Below are 16,300 nucleotides of genomic sequence, written 5' to 3' on the forward strand. Positions count from 1 at the left end.
TCTCAAAAAAAAACTTTGTAGAGAGTTTGTTTTGGAAGGTTTGTTTGCCTAAAATGAAGTTTCTGGTTAAGAATAGTGCAGTGAAAATAGAGCCATGTTTGGGCTTCTAACAGCACCAAAGCTGAGCAGCCCTTCCAAGCAGTGTCTTCTCATGCTGATGTGGACTCTGACTTTCCACCACTGAGTGGGAGCTGTGCCATCCAACAGAGCAAGTTATGGCAAACATGTGAAGATCAGGACCCAGAGTTTAAGAACTGGGTCACAACAACTGGAGGATAACTCAGCACCCTGTCAGTACACATTGTGAGACTCAGTGTCTGAGAGGAAGTGATCTACAGCAGGAGGGGAAAAAACCAGAAGAACCCTAAACAAATGTGCTGACAGAGCATGAGTGTTGCCTTTTGTACACAAGGCTGGGAGTAACATCAGAATTCAGGGGGGACATCCACACAGGAGGAGACCTTCCAGGATGGTAAGTGCCTTTGTCTTCATCTTGAGGGAGTTGGGGGTGGTCATGGAGAGATGAATGCACCTTGTTCATCTGAGGATCTTCAGACAGTTCCTGGGGAGGATTTGGTACAGTGAAAAATCACATTCTTGTTTTTGGAATTCAAAGTCTGACACAATTTGTTGCTGGTGAAGAAAAGAGATATTTCAGAGGCAAGGAGAAAGCAAACTTAATGTTATAAACAGCAGAGTCCTGTGGGTACTCAGCAGACTGGCATCAGCTGGTGCCCCAGCCTGTGCAGCAATGCTAAGTAGTGCTTATATTTATTGCTCTTGGATGAACTTCATTCAGTCATTGAAAATGGCAGGTGGTAGAGCCCTGAAAACTTCAAGGGAGCTGTAGTTAATTTCTGACTAGATTTCTTAGGAATTCTGGTTGTTTCTGTGATGTTTCCATTCTTGAAAATTAAACTGTTTTAGAGCAGTTCTCACAAATTCTGTACAGCAGGTGGGACTTCAACTCATCACCAGACAAAAACATCAGGAAGGGCTTTGTTTGAACAGAATGGTAGATAATTCTATCACAGCACATACAAAATCTGTTCACCTTCGTATTTTGAGAAAAACGCTGCTTTTGGAAGACATTTTGCAACTGTTGCTGAAAAAGAGAAGTGAAACAAGTTGCTTCTGGTAAGCTCCATCCATCTGAGGCCATCACGTGGCTCTCATAGCACTGACACCTGCAGTTTCCTACCAAGACACTGCCTGGGTCACCTCATGGGGCTTCAGGAGCCAGAGGGACAAGGGAGCCAGAGGGACAAGGAGCCAGAGGGATAAGGAGCCAGAGGGACAAGGGAGCCAGAGGGACAAGGGAGCCAGAGGGACAAGGAGCCAGAGGGACAAGGGAGCCAGAGGGACAAGGGTGACAGAGGGACAAGGGAGCCAGAGGGACAAGGAGCCAGAGGGACAAGGGAGCCAGAGGGACAAGGGTGACAGAGGGACAAGGAGCCAGAGGGACAAGGGTGACAGAGGGACACCTCTCAGCTCCAGTCCTGTGATGAGAAGCACTCCTGGTGCTTGTTCCTGGCCAGCCCAGCTATTGGGACAGCTGTGCCAAAGCCACAAGCTGTGCAGTGTGACCTGCAGCCTCAGTGGGCTCTCCTGGCCCAGCCTGAAGGGCTGCTGCTGTTTGTCAGATGCCTTTCTTCTCCTCCTTTAAAATACCTCTGCCTCACTTTCTACCCAGCTCTTTCACATCTTCACTCTTGCTCTCTCTTCCCTTCCTTCCCACTAAGATTTCTGGGTTGCAATGTGACCACTTCCTCTCATGTGTGTTGCTGTCACACCTTTCTCTGTGTCGTGGGTAGATCCCCCATCTGTTTGGGCTGTCAGCTCTTTGGGGTAAGGCAGTGGGTCTTTATTTTGTGCTGAAAATATGAACTGGGATTTCAGAGCTGTGGGAATGGCCAACTGTCCTTCACTGCTGGCAGCCGCTCCATTTCTCCAGGGCTGGCAGAGTGGATGTGTACCTGCCAGCATTTGTAACTATTTCTAGTGGAAAAGCTTGCAGCTGAGCCTGGGGCAGCAAAAGGAAGTGACAGTGAAAAGTGTGAGTAAAACTGCTTTGGGAAGTGGGCCCTGCTACAGTGATTGCAGCTGATGACAACAAGCAGGCCCTGAAATGGAAAAAGGGCTTTCTTCTCTGCAGCTCCAGTATGCTTTTAAGCAGGACTGTTTGTACCTTTTCCATCTTTGTCGTTCTCTCTTGTCTGCTGTTTTACCACAGGCCCTCCCTTTCCACATCCCTCTCTGCATTCCCCAAGTCACTGTTTCAGACCCATCTCCCTTGTCTTCCCGTCCATCCTCCACCTCTTTGGTTCAGCCCCACCAGTTCCTGTGACTCAAGGAAGCCTTTGGGGCTGTGTCCAACCCCTGCCTGTTCCCTGCAGCCACAGCATCCACACAGAAAGGAGGAGTGGGCAGGAGCTGGAAGCAGCAGGGAAGGTGCAGGGAATGCTGCTTTGCTGCTGGGGGAGGCAGACACTGTGAGCCCACCCAGTTCAGGTGACAGCAGCTGTGACACATGGCAAGATGGATGGGACAAGCCTGGCAGGATCCTTCCTACATAAACCTTGTTTGAGTGTGGCCACCCACAGAGCAGCTCCACACCCAGAACCGCTGCAGCAGGTTCATCCTCCAGGCCACAAAGCCCAGGGGCTCGGGGGTCAGAGCAGGCATGCAGGGACTGAACAGGTGGAGGTATCATCTGGTGGCACCTTCTGAGATCTGCTGTACCCCAGGATCTGCTTCTTGCTTCTCAGAATGAAAAGTGTCATCAGGCTCCTGTTGTGTAAACTCACCTCTGCCAGTGCAGGGATGATTCATGACCCACTGGGCATGTGTCAAGTTTTTGAGGAGGTAAAATAGGCCAGTGCCAACTCCCCCTGTCTGGCCATCTGCTGTCATATTGGCATATTTTGGTATTTGCTCTTATGGTTGCCTCTGCTGGTGGTAACAAAAGATTGGAGAAATACTGCCTGAGAAGGATAAGAAGATAACTTATTTTCTACACCCGTGACTGCAACAGGGGAGTTTGTATTTCAGCCTAGTCCCTGTCCCCTTAAGAGAGTCACTTCTGGAAGAGATGCTGGCATTGAAGACAAGAGGCAGAGGAAGAGAGCAGAAGCCTGACAGAGTCACATGCAGGATGAGGCTGATGCTCTGCACACCATCACCCACTGCTTCTGCACTTAATTACTGCTTGTTGGCAAACATGTTCTCTTGCAACAGGACAAAAGTGGGTGTTGAAGGATGGCTGCAAGAGGCAGTGATGCAGCTGTTTACACATTATTTACTGCAGGGATTTTTGTGTGTAGAGAGCACTGGGGGAAAACAGTGGGGACACGTCTCTCTGTCACTTTGGAATCTGTTAATGTCACTCAAGAGCCATAATACCGGAGGATGATGCACACATCCATGCTCAAATCTCAGAGCTCTGTGTAAAGCAGTGGCACTAACCTGCACTTTTTGTCTGTAATTGGCTGTACACAAATGTTGTCATAAAGCTTTATTTTTCCCCTTGCATACATTTCTGTTTTTCAGATTGTGAAAAAAGCATTAAAAACATCCCTGATGTTTGATGAGTCCTCCAACATGAAATTAGGCGTGAACAATCAAAAAGACGTCAAAACGGTAATTATTGGGATGCACCACATTTGCTTACAAGGACTGAGATTGTGCTGACATTTCTGAAAAGAAATAACAGGTTGAGAATTATTTTATTGGCCATTTTAGAAAACTGTGTAGGTTTCAATCCCATTTGTAAACAAGTGAGTGACAAAACCCTCATTGATTTATCCGGTAGACTGATCAAACCTTGCCCAGAGGGAGCAATGTGGAGATAAATCCTGCAGCTCCGTCTGGCTCAGGACAAGGAAACCACACTTGTACAAACAGCCTCACCTCCACCTCTGGCACAGTGTTTATTCATGTATTCGTTTATTCAGATGGCCAGAGTACCTGGACATCACAGTGTGCAGCATGGTGGCAGCCATGATATGACTGCAAAATAGATTTCTTATCCTAGAAATAACTTCTAAAACCTAAGTCTTGCTAACAGGTTCATGTGATGAAATGGGGAACTGTTAAAAGTAGGTGAGATTATTTTTTTTTTGTGGTAGGGTGGAGAACAAGCCTAGAGGGCAAAAATTTAACTAGATAGCCTAAAGTTGATTATTTTATTCAAATCAATGCCTGAAATCTGTCAGCACTGTAGATTTTGAGAAAAGCAGAGAAGATTAAAAGCAAGAAGCTTTATCCACACAGAAACTGAAACAGAAACTTTCAGAGGCAAGTGGTTTCTGTGTGGTGTCCCCATGTGCCCTTTTGGGAGCTCAGATTTATGGCTGTGGCCTCACGACCACCCCCAGACTCAATTCTCCTGCCTGGGGGCTCAGAAGCTCAGCTCTGAAATCCATGGTGCCTATCAGAGGCTGCAGGATAGTTCCAGCTCCCACAAATTGCCATGGGGAGCCAGCCATGATAATTACTGGGGGGAAATAGGTCTGCATGTGTGGCTGGTTGTCTTTTCCTGCTGGGTACAGGGCAGCATTTAGAGCCTGGTGCTAAAATTTTCAGCATGTGAGTGGCTGGACTGCAGAGCTGAAGCTACCAGGTAGCCAGGCTACTTTTTTTTTTTTCCATCTACATTCAGGAAAAAAATTGAAAATGCAGCAAAAGGGAAATGAAACTAACTCACCATACTAGAGTGACATGGGAATTCTGTGCACATGGATAAATTAGATTTGTGTAGTTTCAATTAAGGGAGGTTTAAGACAAAACTAGAACGTGTTCAGAAACCACAAAATGTCTTTCTGCCCCTGACACTTTCTGAACTGTTTTTTCTCCCCTGACAACACAAACTTCCTTTTTATGGTAATGCTTGGCTTAATCCCACAGCTAATCTTGTGTTAGAAATTTCCTTATTTTGATTTTGGTAGAAATTTTGTTGAACATCCATTGGTCCTGTGCTAAAATAAAGCTGATCAATGTCAAATTGATCACAAAATTTTGGAAAAAACCAAGGGATTGATATGTTGGCACAAAAAAATTAAACTAGAAAATGGAACTAAAATCACAGTCTTCACATAAACCAACACCATTCCAAATTCTTTTTTCCCCCCCTAATTGCACTGTACTTGATCATATCTCTTCTCCAGAGTGTTTGTTCCACTTGATTCTCTGATTTCAAGATTTCATGAAATTTCAGGAAGGGAATGAAATTTTGCCATTTCAATGAGGATCAACTGGGCAAGCTTTGGTCCATTTCCCTGCACATTGTGTCATCTCATTGCCTTTTATTGTTTTCACTTAGTTTCAGAATTTTCTCTTTTGATTTTTAGCATTTTATTTCTTCAATTTATTCTCCTGTCTCTTTGTTTATGTTGATTCCCCAATTTTGGGGTTTTCAATGTGTAAAATTTTGGCAACTTCTGGTCCTTCTCACTGCACCTCATTTGAGTTTAAAGGGACCTTTTAAAGGTCATCTAATCCAAATCCCCTGCAGAGAGAAGGGCCATCTTCGACTGGACCAGGCTGCTCAGGGACCTGTCCAAGCAGACCTTGAACGGTTCCTCACTTTCAGTGCTGCCCCTGAGAACATTGTCTGGAGTAGCTGCAAGCAGATCTCCCATTCAGAGATTGCGATTTATTCACCTGCACAGGCAGTCATCCATTGGTTGGTGCATCAATGCCTTGGCGATCACTTAAATCTTCGCCTCTGTGGGTTCTGTTCCAGTTTCAAATCTTGGGGGCAATTCTGACGCTTGGTCTGGTCCTGGTGGCTTTTTACTTCCTGAGCATGGACAGCACAGCTGATGGTAATGGAGAAAAAGCCGCAATTGTCAGCATTTACAGAAATGTGGAGGAGGAAGGACTGTACAGGGATCTCCCAGAGGAAGAAGGACTCTATGGGGATCTCCCAGGAACCACCAACAGATGCAATGACTCCTGCAGGTGAGTCGGGTTAGACGGCACATGGAGAAATCATCACCAGAGGAAGGAATAGCTACAGTACTGATAATATCAGCATGGGTTTTATTCTCTTCTCACTGTATCATAAGTGATGAAGCACCACTAATTTGGGAGGAGTGCTAATTTGGGGATGCTGTTTAGGCACTGGGTAATTGGCAGCTGCCTGCTGTGAGGGGCAATGTCACAGCTCTGCTCTCAGTTCTGTGCCTGGAATGTTCATCCCAGCTCCATTCCTCCTCTGCCCCCTGCAGCCACCCTCCTTTTGTGGCAGCAGTGTCACCAGCTGGCAGAGCAGCCTTTCTCAGAGGCTGGAGGGGCAGGGAATGTCTGTGCTGCTTCACCTCTAGGGTGAAGAGGGTACCCTAGCAACACACAGCTATGGGGGCTTGCTTTTCTCCACATCTTAGGCAGAGTAAAATAAAAAGCTCAGAATGGCTACTGAGAAACCATTCTGCTGAATTTGGGAGGTCACTGTACAGCAATATAAACCTGGCTACAAAAACTAGGGGTGAGGAGAACTGCCAGCCTGTTTGTCCAGCTCATCTTGTTTGCTGTGGAGGTTGGCACCCAGCATGGCCAATTGTGCAGCCTGACAGGTCCTTGGTGTCCTGCTGGGGTCACAGCCACTTGCTTCACAACATAAAATTGCCATTGCAGCTTTGAACTTGTGGAAAATGTTCCTTATGACTTACCCTTCGAGATAAACAGCACTGCAGCCAAACCCTTGTACCAAGCCTGGACAAAACTGCTTGATCTAGCCCAAGAAAAAGTGTATGTGGCTTCTTACTATTGGTCTCTCACTGGGAAGGATATTTGTGTCAATGACTCCTCTTCCAAGCAGGTAAGGTAAAACCAGCAGCAAGCATGTCTGTGGTTGTTTTTCCTCATGTCCATGTGGTAGAGGACAGGCTGGCTGTGTGATGTCTCCCAGGCATTGCTTAACTCCTCCTGCACATCCAGGGAGGTTTTCCATGCTCTTCTGAAGCAACACTCTAGCTCTCCTCCTTTAGTCAAGTTAGGCTGAAATAAGTGAAATTTCTGACCTTCCTTGCGCCGGGGTTCTTCAAAGGAAGTACCCGTTAGTAACACTGCCCTTGCATATCTCTTACTACACCTTCTGTAACAAAATATAAAAAATAACAATTCACCACACAGGCTTGTTGTCGTATATATTACAACAGTTCTATTATCATTATATGTTGCCTTATATATCATGAGTTATTTTATCATTATGATGCAAGGATTCCATAGCATCAGAGTTTCATACCTCGATGTTTCTCGCAGGCATCTCCTCAAAGCACTGACTGTTCCTGGTCCTTGCAGCAGCCATCCAACTCCTCTGACTTCTCTCCCTCCTCTTCCCACCAATCCACTCTTTTATGCCACTAGTTCTTATTGGCTACAGGTGTTGCCTGTTATCATCAGGCCTGCTCCTGATCTTTAGTAATGGGTTCCAGCTGCAACTCATTGGGGGACAAGATTACATTCCACATTACCCATACTGTGTCCCCCTACACAGGGTGAAGATATTCTGCAGAGGTTTGAGAGGTTACTTGCACAGAATGTCTCTTTGTATATTGCAGCAAGCTCACCAACTCTGGCTACAAAATCAAGGGACCTGGAGCTTTTAGAGGAAAAAGGTAATTATTTCCCTTCAGTGATCCACTCACAGCTTCTGTATTGCAAAAAGGCATCTGTGGGAAACCTGGTTTCCAAGGCCTGTTCTGATGTAGCGCTTACATGGGTTCACAGGACAAGCACCATCTGCCCACTAGTTCATGCTTTCTTTCTGTGTTGCCATGCTCTTTAGGATCTTCTGAAAGTTTGCATTCTGCATATTGTTTTTCAAGTTACTGTGTTCCCAGGAATGAGTGCTTGTGAATTTTGGTCGTTGTTACTGCCTGTAAGAGCCAGACATGCAGATGTGTTCTGGCTGTTGAGGAACCACCTCCATGCTGTACCTAAACTCTTTTTTGCCCTCTCCATCTTTCTTCAGGGGCTCATGTGAAAAAGATTGATTTTGGACATTTGACAGGAGGAGTGCTGCATAGCAAATTTTGGATAGTAGACATGAAACACATATATATTGGTAGTGCAAACATGGACTGGAGATCTTTATCTCAGGTAAAGTCTGCTGCTGCATATTCAGAAATCTGGGGGAGAATTCATATCCTAGCAGATAACAGAGAAAAATCATAATGATGTAAAATATTGTAAGAGCAGAAGAAACAGCAAAGAAACCTGCTGTCATTACATTGCAAAGGTTCCATACTGTTGTCTTCTTAATGTCAGGGCTTTGTACCTCCTTGATGCTTCTCATAGGCAGCTCCTCCAGGCACTGACTCTTCCTTCTTCTCACAGCAGCCAACTGACTCCAGTTCCCCCTCAAACAACCACCCCACTCTTTTATAGCACTCTTCTTCTCATTGGCTACAGCTGTGGCCTGTTAAAGTCAGGCCTCCTACTAATCTTTAATAAATTAGCTCAGCTGCAGCTCTTTAGGGGTTAGATTACTTTCTATATTACCTTTATCTTCTTATATTCTATCCCGCTACAGAAACCCCTGGAGGTGGCTCCTCGTGGGGCTGGGACACAGCTTGCTCTCTTTGCAGGTGAAGGAGTTTGGTGCTGTGATGTATAACTGCAGCTGCTTGGCCCAAGACCTCTGGAAAACATTTAGTACCTACTGGGATGTTGGATATCCTAATGCTACCATCCCAGCCCCTTGGCCTCTTAATTACTCAACCGACATTAACAAACATCATCCTCTGGAAGTCGAATTTAATGGAATCTTGACAAAAACCTATTTTTCTGTAAGTATGTTTGAAAATAACACGTCAGGTTGTAAAGTGTTTAAGGATTGAGCAGGAAAGTTTCCTCAGCAGTCCTGCTTGTGTTCCAGGTGGATAATAATTTGTTCCTTATGTTTCTCTGGGACGTTCAAAGGATAGGGGTAAGCCCAGCATAAGCTGTCAAATTGTATGGCAGGAACAGTGTGCAGGTCTCTTTTAATCACCTGTAGGCTCAATACATCAATAAATATCTCACCCAGCCAGATATGGAAGGCATGAGGAAAGATGGTGATCCATCTCAAGTGCTTTGTGATATTTTAGTGAAAACTTGACAGATCTAAACATAAATGAGTTGCAGTCTGAGATTTAAAAAAAAAAATTAAAAAATTACATCACTGATCTGCATTTTCTTTTTTTATTTTTTTTCAGGCTTCCCCTCCAGCATTTTGCCCAGAAGGTCGCACCCATGACCTCCATGCTATACTCAGTATCATCAGTCAGGCACAGGAGTTTGTCTATGTTTCTGTTATGGAATATTTCCCTACCAGCCGTTTTATTCAGCCAAAAAGGTACAATTTCAATCCTGAGCAAATCAGCTACTTGTACTATATAAAGAAAAAAACAAACAAAACATATTATTCCCCTCCTTCTGCAATGGAAATATTCAGAATGGAGAGAGGCTTTGCTCTGCATTCACAACCATCCCATAGACTGTGCCTCCCAGGTACCAAGGGACAGGGTGAGAGGAAACAGCCTCAAGTTGTGCCAGGGGAGGTTTAGATTGGATATCAGGAAAAAGAAATTCATGGAAAGGGTTGTCAGGTATTGGAACAGACCACCCAGGGAAGTGGTGGAGCCACCATCCCTGGAAGTGTTTTAAAAATTCTGTGGCTATGGCACTTGAGTACATGGTTTAGCGGTGAACATGGTGCTGCTGCTGGGCTGAGAGTTAGACTTGATGACCTTAAAGGTCTTTTCTGGAGCCTGACAATTCCAGGGTTCTGTGATTCCAGTCCTGGTGCTGCAGGAAGGATGATTACCAACACCTGTGTGCTTTGCTGGTGCTCTGGGGCAGCCTCCTGTGCTCTACACACAGCAGAAAAGCTGTGACATGTCACACTAGGGACAGTCAGACCAGTGTCCTCCACAATTCAACACAGCAGCTTTATGAATTGAGAGAGGAAAGGGAACACCAGAAATTTATCTGACATCAGATTTTTCAGAGAAAACATTCCTGTGCTCTCCTTTCTTGCTCTCATTTTTCTTTCCTGCTGTCCTTTGCTTCTGAAGAGTCTTGACTTCCTGCTCTATTTCTTGCTTGATGCACTTGACCAATAGTTTAGAGGGTGGTTCTTGACTCACCTGACTTTTGCAGTGAGAGCTGAAACAGCTTCTAAAAGAAACTTCTGGGTTTTTTGTTTGTTTGGGGGTTGGTGTTTTATTGTTGCTGTTGTTGAGGGTTTTTTTTTTTGGTTGCTGTTTGGGATTTTTGTTTTGTTTTAATAATTCCATCTAAGTTCCAGCAGCAGCTTCAGAGATAAGGTGATAATGGTGATCTGGAGTAATCACAGAATCATAGAATGGTTTGGGCTACAGAACATCTCATTCCTCCCCTCCTGTGCCATGGGCAGGGACCCTTTCCACTAGACCAGGCTGCTCAAAGCCCCATCCAGCCTGGCCTTGAGCCTGAAGCACTGCCCTGGTCCAGAGACTGCCCAAGGCTCAGCAGAACTGCGCAGGCTCTGCACAGAACCCAAACCTGAGCAGCACAGAAAGTTACACAGTCATGGGGCAGCACTAAGGCCCCAAGATCCTCTTAGATAGGCTTGAATTGGGATGGTTATGTGCACCAAGTGCTCTGAATTATCTGCTCACAACATTTCTGAGTTTTCCAACCAGATCTGAGAAAGAAGTTCAAGTGAAAGAATTATGTACAAGATGTCTTGTTGAATAGGGTAAGCTCTAGGCTGCCATTCAGCCAGAATGATACCATGCATCGGGTCCCTCTGCCACAACTGTGCAAAGCCTCTGTTGTTCAGCTGAGGCAAAGGTGTGTTAGGGGAAGATTTTAGGATAATAGAGAGATGCAGATAATTCTACTGTCCAAGAAACAAAATCTCGAGACTAACCTCTACTTGGAGGATATCTTTAATAAATCAAACACCTCAGAGGAATTTCAGTTTATAGGTAATACAGTTGAGTCTCTGGGTTTCTCATCTTCTGAGAACCCACTCATCTTTCTGAGAATAAGTTCCCAGAAAGTCTCTTTTGCCCCTTAGGACTGAGTGCATTAATACTCCTTATTCTTCATCTGAAGGCTTAATCCACAGTTTGTGACATCTTGGGCTGATCAGATGCAAACAAGGGTTTGAAAGGCCCAGGGAAAGTGGCACAGGGCCTGGGGCTATCTCCACAGCAACCAGCTGTAGTGCCATGAATTGAAGCTGATTAGTTCAGGTTAGGTTCCTCCAGCAGCTGAGGCAGAGGAAACAAAGCTGCTGTCTAATGCCTGAGTGTTAATCAACTAGAAACCGATATATTTTAAAAATTGAAACCATTCAAAAATTGCATTTCAAATAGCATGGTTTTCCAAGCTTTTCAGGTTCTGTAAGTCAAGCCTGAGCCTCAGAGCACGTGGCCAGGCCATTGATTGCAATAGGATGATGCATGGGGGAGGATCAGAGAATTCAGGCCTTTGTACATAAGACCAAAAGGATTAAGTTAGGCAAATTAATTCATCATTGCTCATGGGACTGTGAGCAAATGCTGGACCTCTCTCTGTTATCAGCCCTCCAATCTGTACTAAACATGCCCCTCTCCCTCTGTGCAGCATTTGTTAGGATCTGTGCAGTGAAAACGCCGCGTGGGTGTTTGGAGTTACCAGCCCTGGGATGCACATTATCCAGCTCTTAGTGTTGTATGGCTGGGTGAAGGATGTTAAAAATGTCCCCCATAGCTACAGCCAACACAAGTGTCAGGAAAATGGATTTTCCCATGTTCAGGGAACATGGAGAGCACAGCTGTGTCCCTTACATTGGGCACACACAATGAGGAGCAGTGGAGTGGTATGGAGTCTGCCCATGCTGGCCGATGGCACAGGACCACTGCAGACACTGGAAACAGTCTCCAGGGGCCTGAAAAAGCCATATTCTGCAAAATGGTTCTTAGACTTTCCTCTGGGCTCTGCACTGCCCTTTTACTCTGTGGTGTATGAACTGGCTTTACCCTGGAGTTGCTATTGTTATCTTCAGTTTCCTAAGGAGATAAGGATAGTGGCACCACGCTGTGTGTATCTGTGTAGGGGCACTTTACTAAGCTTTAAACTTTGGGATGAATTTCACCCCAATTTGGCAGGGTCTGGAGGTCTCAAAACACGTTCTGTGAAAAGAACAGACTTGGTAGAAGGCAGAAACCTTGTTTGTACCTCCAGGGAAGCCACAAGTGCTTCACTTACTAGACATCAGAAACCCCATCTGTGCATCATCACTCCTAGATTCAGCTTAACTTCACAGCTTTCTAGTGAACTGTTTTTAAAAAACATCCCTTTTTGCCTCTTTTTCTGCAGGTACTGGCCAGCCATTGACAATGCCCTGAGACGTGCAGCTTTCAACCACCGAGCGCGGGTCCGGCTCCTGGTCAGCTGCTGGGCCTACACCGACCCAGCCATGCTGCACTACCTCAGGTCCCTGCGTGCCCTCGACAACCCACACGCCCACATCAGCGTCGACGTGGTATGGAACAAACCCCTGATTTTGGACAGGCAGCTTGAGGATATGGCCCCACACTGGTTTCTGAGAATGAGCTGCTGTTTGTGTGTACAAATGTTAGCTTCTAGAGAAGCTGGTTGTCTGATTTTGCAGTGACTGCTTCCCGGTTTTGTGAAAATAAGGCCCAATATATAATCTTTGAGGAAGCAGCTATTTCAAGCTACTAGTGATATCAGGTATGTGCCTGGCTGTGGCACTTGAGACATTATCCAGGCAGCGGCTTTTGCTGAGCTCTGTGGCAGCAACAGTTTATATGATAACTTAGTGCTCCTCTCAGAGGCCTTTTCCTGCATGGAATATGTTAAATCAGTCTAATTGATACCATTTTTTTTTAACTGAGAGCTTTGCCGTGTGCCTATACAGAAAGATCTGTTCTTGAGTACTAAATATTGCACACAGGCCATAGGCATTAGGCTGGAATGCATCAGGTGGAGTGGGGATGGTGTGGATGCTCCCAACTTGATGCAGTAATCACAACAGAGAAATACCACAGAAGAAGGAGTGGGTTTCAGAAAAAAAAAAAAATAGAAAGGAAAGTGTAGATTTTGGTAAGAGTTAACACAGAAAAGTTAGGCATTATAGTTGCCTACAGTACCCCTTGTGTCTGTGATCAGCCCATTCTCGCACAAAATAAGAGCAGCAATCAGTGGTAAATGCAATCTATTAAACAGCTGCCTAAAACTGCATTTAATTGTCTGCCCTGTAATGATAATAGCTGTGTCACTAATGGAACATTGTGAGGCAAACATTTTCTGTATCTGATCTTAATTGCTTATCCAGTTTTATGTATAGTGGAAGTATTATTTTCTAGTTTTCTTGGATAGGAGTAAAACCTCTTCTATGGTCTATTCAATGACAGAGTGCAGTATGTTCTCTTTTGTTCTTCCCACACTCTTCCATTCTTTGAAACTATAGAAAACATGCACTGTCCAATCATGATGTCTGTTCCTCACTCTAGTATTTGTGTTAATATTTTTAATTCCTCTCCCTCCAGAAACTCTTCATTGTTCCTGTTCTCAATCACACAAACATTCCTCATGGGAGAGTGAATCACAACAAATACATGGTCACTGATAAAGTAGCCTACATCGGTATGTATTCCATTATTCCAAATATTTCCAGTATCCCCAGATCTACTGGACTGAGGCTGAGATAGGACCGGCTGCAATACCAAAAATACCTCATTTTGCCATACAAAGCAAAGTCTGTCCTAGGTAAAGAAGAACAGATATGAAGGAGAGAAAATAATGTAGGTCAAGTTCAGTAAGGGATTATTTCATGTGACTGTGAGCCATTAGGAGCAGAGTGTGACAAGGCTGAGTGCACAGCCTGTGACAAGCACAGCAGGGATTTCACAGCCTGTGTGCTCACAGTAACACAGGGATATCTGGTGCTCCAGTCCATAACATTACAGTGCTTTAATAAAGAGGAAACTGCTGGGAGGAATTAATTCCATGCACTGTTTGTTGAACAGGATTCTAGGAAAGGAAATGAGAAAACAGTAATGTCAACTGTGTGCTGCTCCAGGATGGTGTTTACATTTCATTCTTTTATTAGGAACCCTCAAAAAAGGAGACATGAAAGTGCTCTGTCACTTCAGCCAGCTCATCCTCCCAGCAATACACTCCAGCAAATAGCCTCATCTTCCAACTGGCTGAGGGTTTACAGCTCCAGTTGCCTTCAATACTTTAATAACCTGTTTTATACTTAAAGGCAGATACGCAGATGATTTGTTTTCATGCCTAAGCACCTTCTGGAATTGGCAGATTTTTCTGGCTAAGGCAATCACAAGGACAAGTGTGTAAGTGATAGAATGTGCATTGTTCACAGTGCTTGATTTGGAGAGAGCCCCAGACAATGTCTGCAGCTGGATTTCCAGCTTTGCCTGGTTTAGAAGCAGGCTTTGCATGTCAAGCTCAGAACAGCTCCCGAGGGTTTATTGATCAGGAGTCCAGCTCCTCCTTTTGTTTTCCTTTAACAAGTTAAGAGAATTAAGTAAATTAAAGACTTTTTTCTTCAAACACTGAAACCCATGTCAAACACTGGCTTTTACTTCTCTTAATACTCAAATATTGCACTTTATTGCCATGTTTATGAGTCGATTTGTGCATTCTGTCACAGGCTGTAATGAATCAGAAGGTTGTGAACCTTCAGGGTTGCAGTTAATAGCAAGTTTTCAAAACCTGAGGTCTGGCATAAAAAGGAGCTGACCTGATTTTTGCTGCCTCGTTGGTCCTAATGAGATTTGCAGTCATAGAGCAAATCAACAAAGCCCAGAGATCAAACAGAACACTGGGAAATGAATGTTTTCTAATCAGCTGCTTTTCCATTGCACAGGGACTTCCAATTGGTCAGAAAATTACTTCACTGATACAGCTGGTGTGGGACTAATTATCAAACAGAATTCAACCAACCTGCAAAGAAGGCAACAACCTGTCCAGGAACAGATGAAAGATCTTTTTGAGCGAGACTGGAATTCCCAATATGCGGTGAATCTGGAAGATGTGCAGGGACAGAAAGACTGTAAATGGGATTAGATCTGAAGTGAATTGAAATGTGCACTTAAAATAGAAACAAAAAAAATGTATTTGAATCTTGTTCACATGCAAATCAAGGAACTCTCTTCTTTTTGTCTTTGTCAGAGAAATCACTTCCTCGTGGCATCCACACTGGTGGCATGAGAATTTCTGATGGTTGACTCTACCTGCAAAACCACCAGTCAGTGTGTGATGTTTGATTTTTTGGTGTGATTACCTCATTGCAGAGTTAATGAAATGCATACAATGTTGTATGACAAGCTGTCTGACATTAAAGCAAACATCAGAGACACAGATCATTATTGCTCTGCTATTTTATCTTTAGAAACTATATATTTCAACCTAAAAGTTCCATTAACAGTGTTTGCTTACATGTGTTTAAACATTTTTTAAAAACTCCTGGCCACCTTAACTTTTTAGCCATGTATAACGATCACCTACAATAGGAAGGGCAGATTTTTAAAGGCATTTAGAAATTAGAGACACAGGGATTAATGCTGGTTGAAGAAATTCGAGATTACCTGTTTCTAAGTGTTGAGGCTAGCTGCTAGAGATAAATGCCTGGGGTTTAACTTTGTGGCCTGGGATTTAACTTTGTGGCCATGTTCCGTTTTTTTTTTCCAGGCTGCTCCTTAGCTATCCCTTCAGACCTTTCCAAGATTCCTTGGAGTGTTTTATCCATCATAACAAATCAATGTTCTTGTTACTGTGGCAGATTTTCTAAAACATGTAGTTACATGTACAGATATCACAGAAATTTTGGGAGTATTCACATACATGCCAAAATACTGAGGAACATGCAGGTGCTTTTCGTGCTCTCATCCCCTATTTCCTAACAAGAGCTAGCTTGAAAATCTTTCTGAGGCGTTACATTTTCAACCAACAAAACAGTTTCCTGTAGAGGAGCGCACTCCTCTAGATGGCACTCCAAGCTGTGTTTTCTGATTTGGCAGGGATAGACATTGCAAGAGGAAGACTAAAACTTCCTTCTCTCCTACTCGGGAGCTCAAATCTGACAGTGCTGGATTAGTTGTTCAGTGGGACAGAGTTTCTGGATAAGGTGGCAGAATTTCTCTTATGGCCATATAAACCTCAGGTGGGTTAAGGTTTGGCTTGTAAAAGAAAAATGGATGTTTAGGAGAGAGCTCTTCTATTTTCTCTACTGACTTCACTATTGGTTTTCCTCTACATATGGGAAGGTGAGGGGGGAGTTTACAATTAATAC

At 44.3% G+C, this 16,300-nt stretch overlaps 1 protein-coding gene across 1 annotated transcript; it reads left to right on the forward strand.

Annotated features, from left to right (window-relative positions):
• Positions 1-412: 412 nt before the first annotated feature.
• On the forward strand, positions 413-15,346 carry PLD4 (phospholipase D family member 4). The gene is made up of 11 exons (XM_054286785.1): positions 413-472; positions 3,550-3,639; positions 5,744-5,961; positions 6,637-6,820; positions 7,499-7,619; positions 7,976-8,103; positions 8,592-8,792; positions 9,201-9,340; positions 12,337-12,502; positions 13,533-13,629; positions 14,876-15,346. The coding sequence occupies exons 1-11, from the start codon at positions 470-472 to the stop codon at positions 15,073-15,075; spliced, it is 1,548 nt and encodes a 515-aa protein (XP_054142760.1). The 5' UTR covers positions 413-469; the 3' UTR covers positions 15,076-15,346.
• Positions 15,347-16,300: the final 954 nt, after the last annotated feature.

The sequence above is a fragment of the Melozone crissalis genome, unplaced genomic scaffold (assembly GCF_028551555.1).
Source record: "Melozone crissalis strain CALT ecotype California unplaced genomic scaffold, PUWL_Pcris_2 ptg000056l_1, whole genome shotgun sequence".
In the NCBI taxonomy this organism is placed as follows: Eukaryota; Metazoa; Chordata; class Aves; order Passeriformes; family Passerellidae; genus Melozone; species Melozone crissalis.

What these genes read in the sequence shown, in the direction of transcription:
- PLD4 (XM_054286785.1), top strand. An exon ending in ACTGGAGATCTTTATCTCAG is followed by an intron (nt 8,104 to 8,591) that starts GTAAAGTCTGCT and finishes CTCTCTTTGCAG; the next exon opens with GTGAAGGAGTTTGGTGCTGT. An exon ending in CGTTTTATTCAGCCAAAAAG is followed by an intron (nt 9,341 to 12,336) that starts GTACAATTTCAA and finishes CTTTTTCTGCAG; the next exon opens with GTACTGGCCAGCCATTGACA.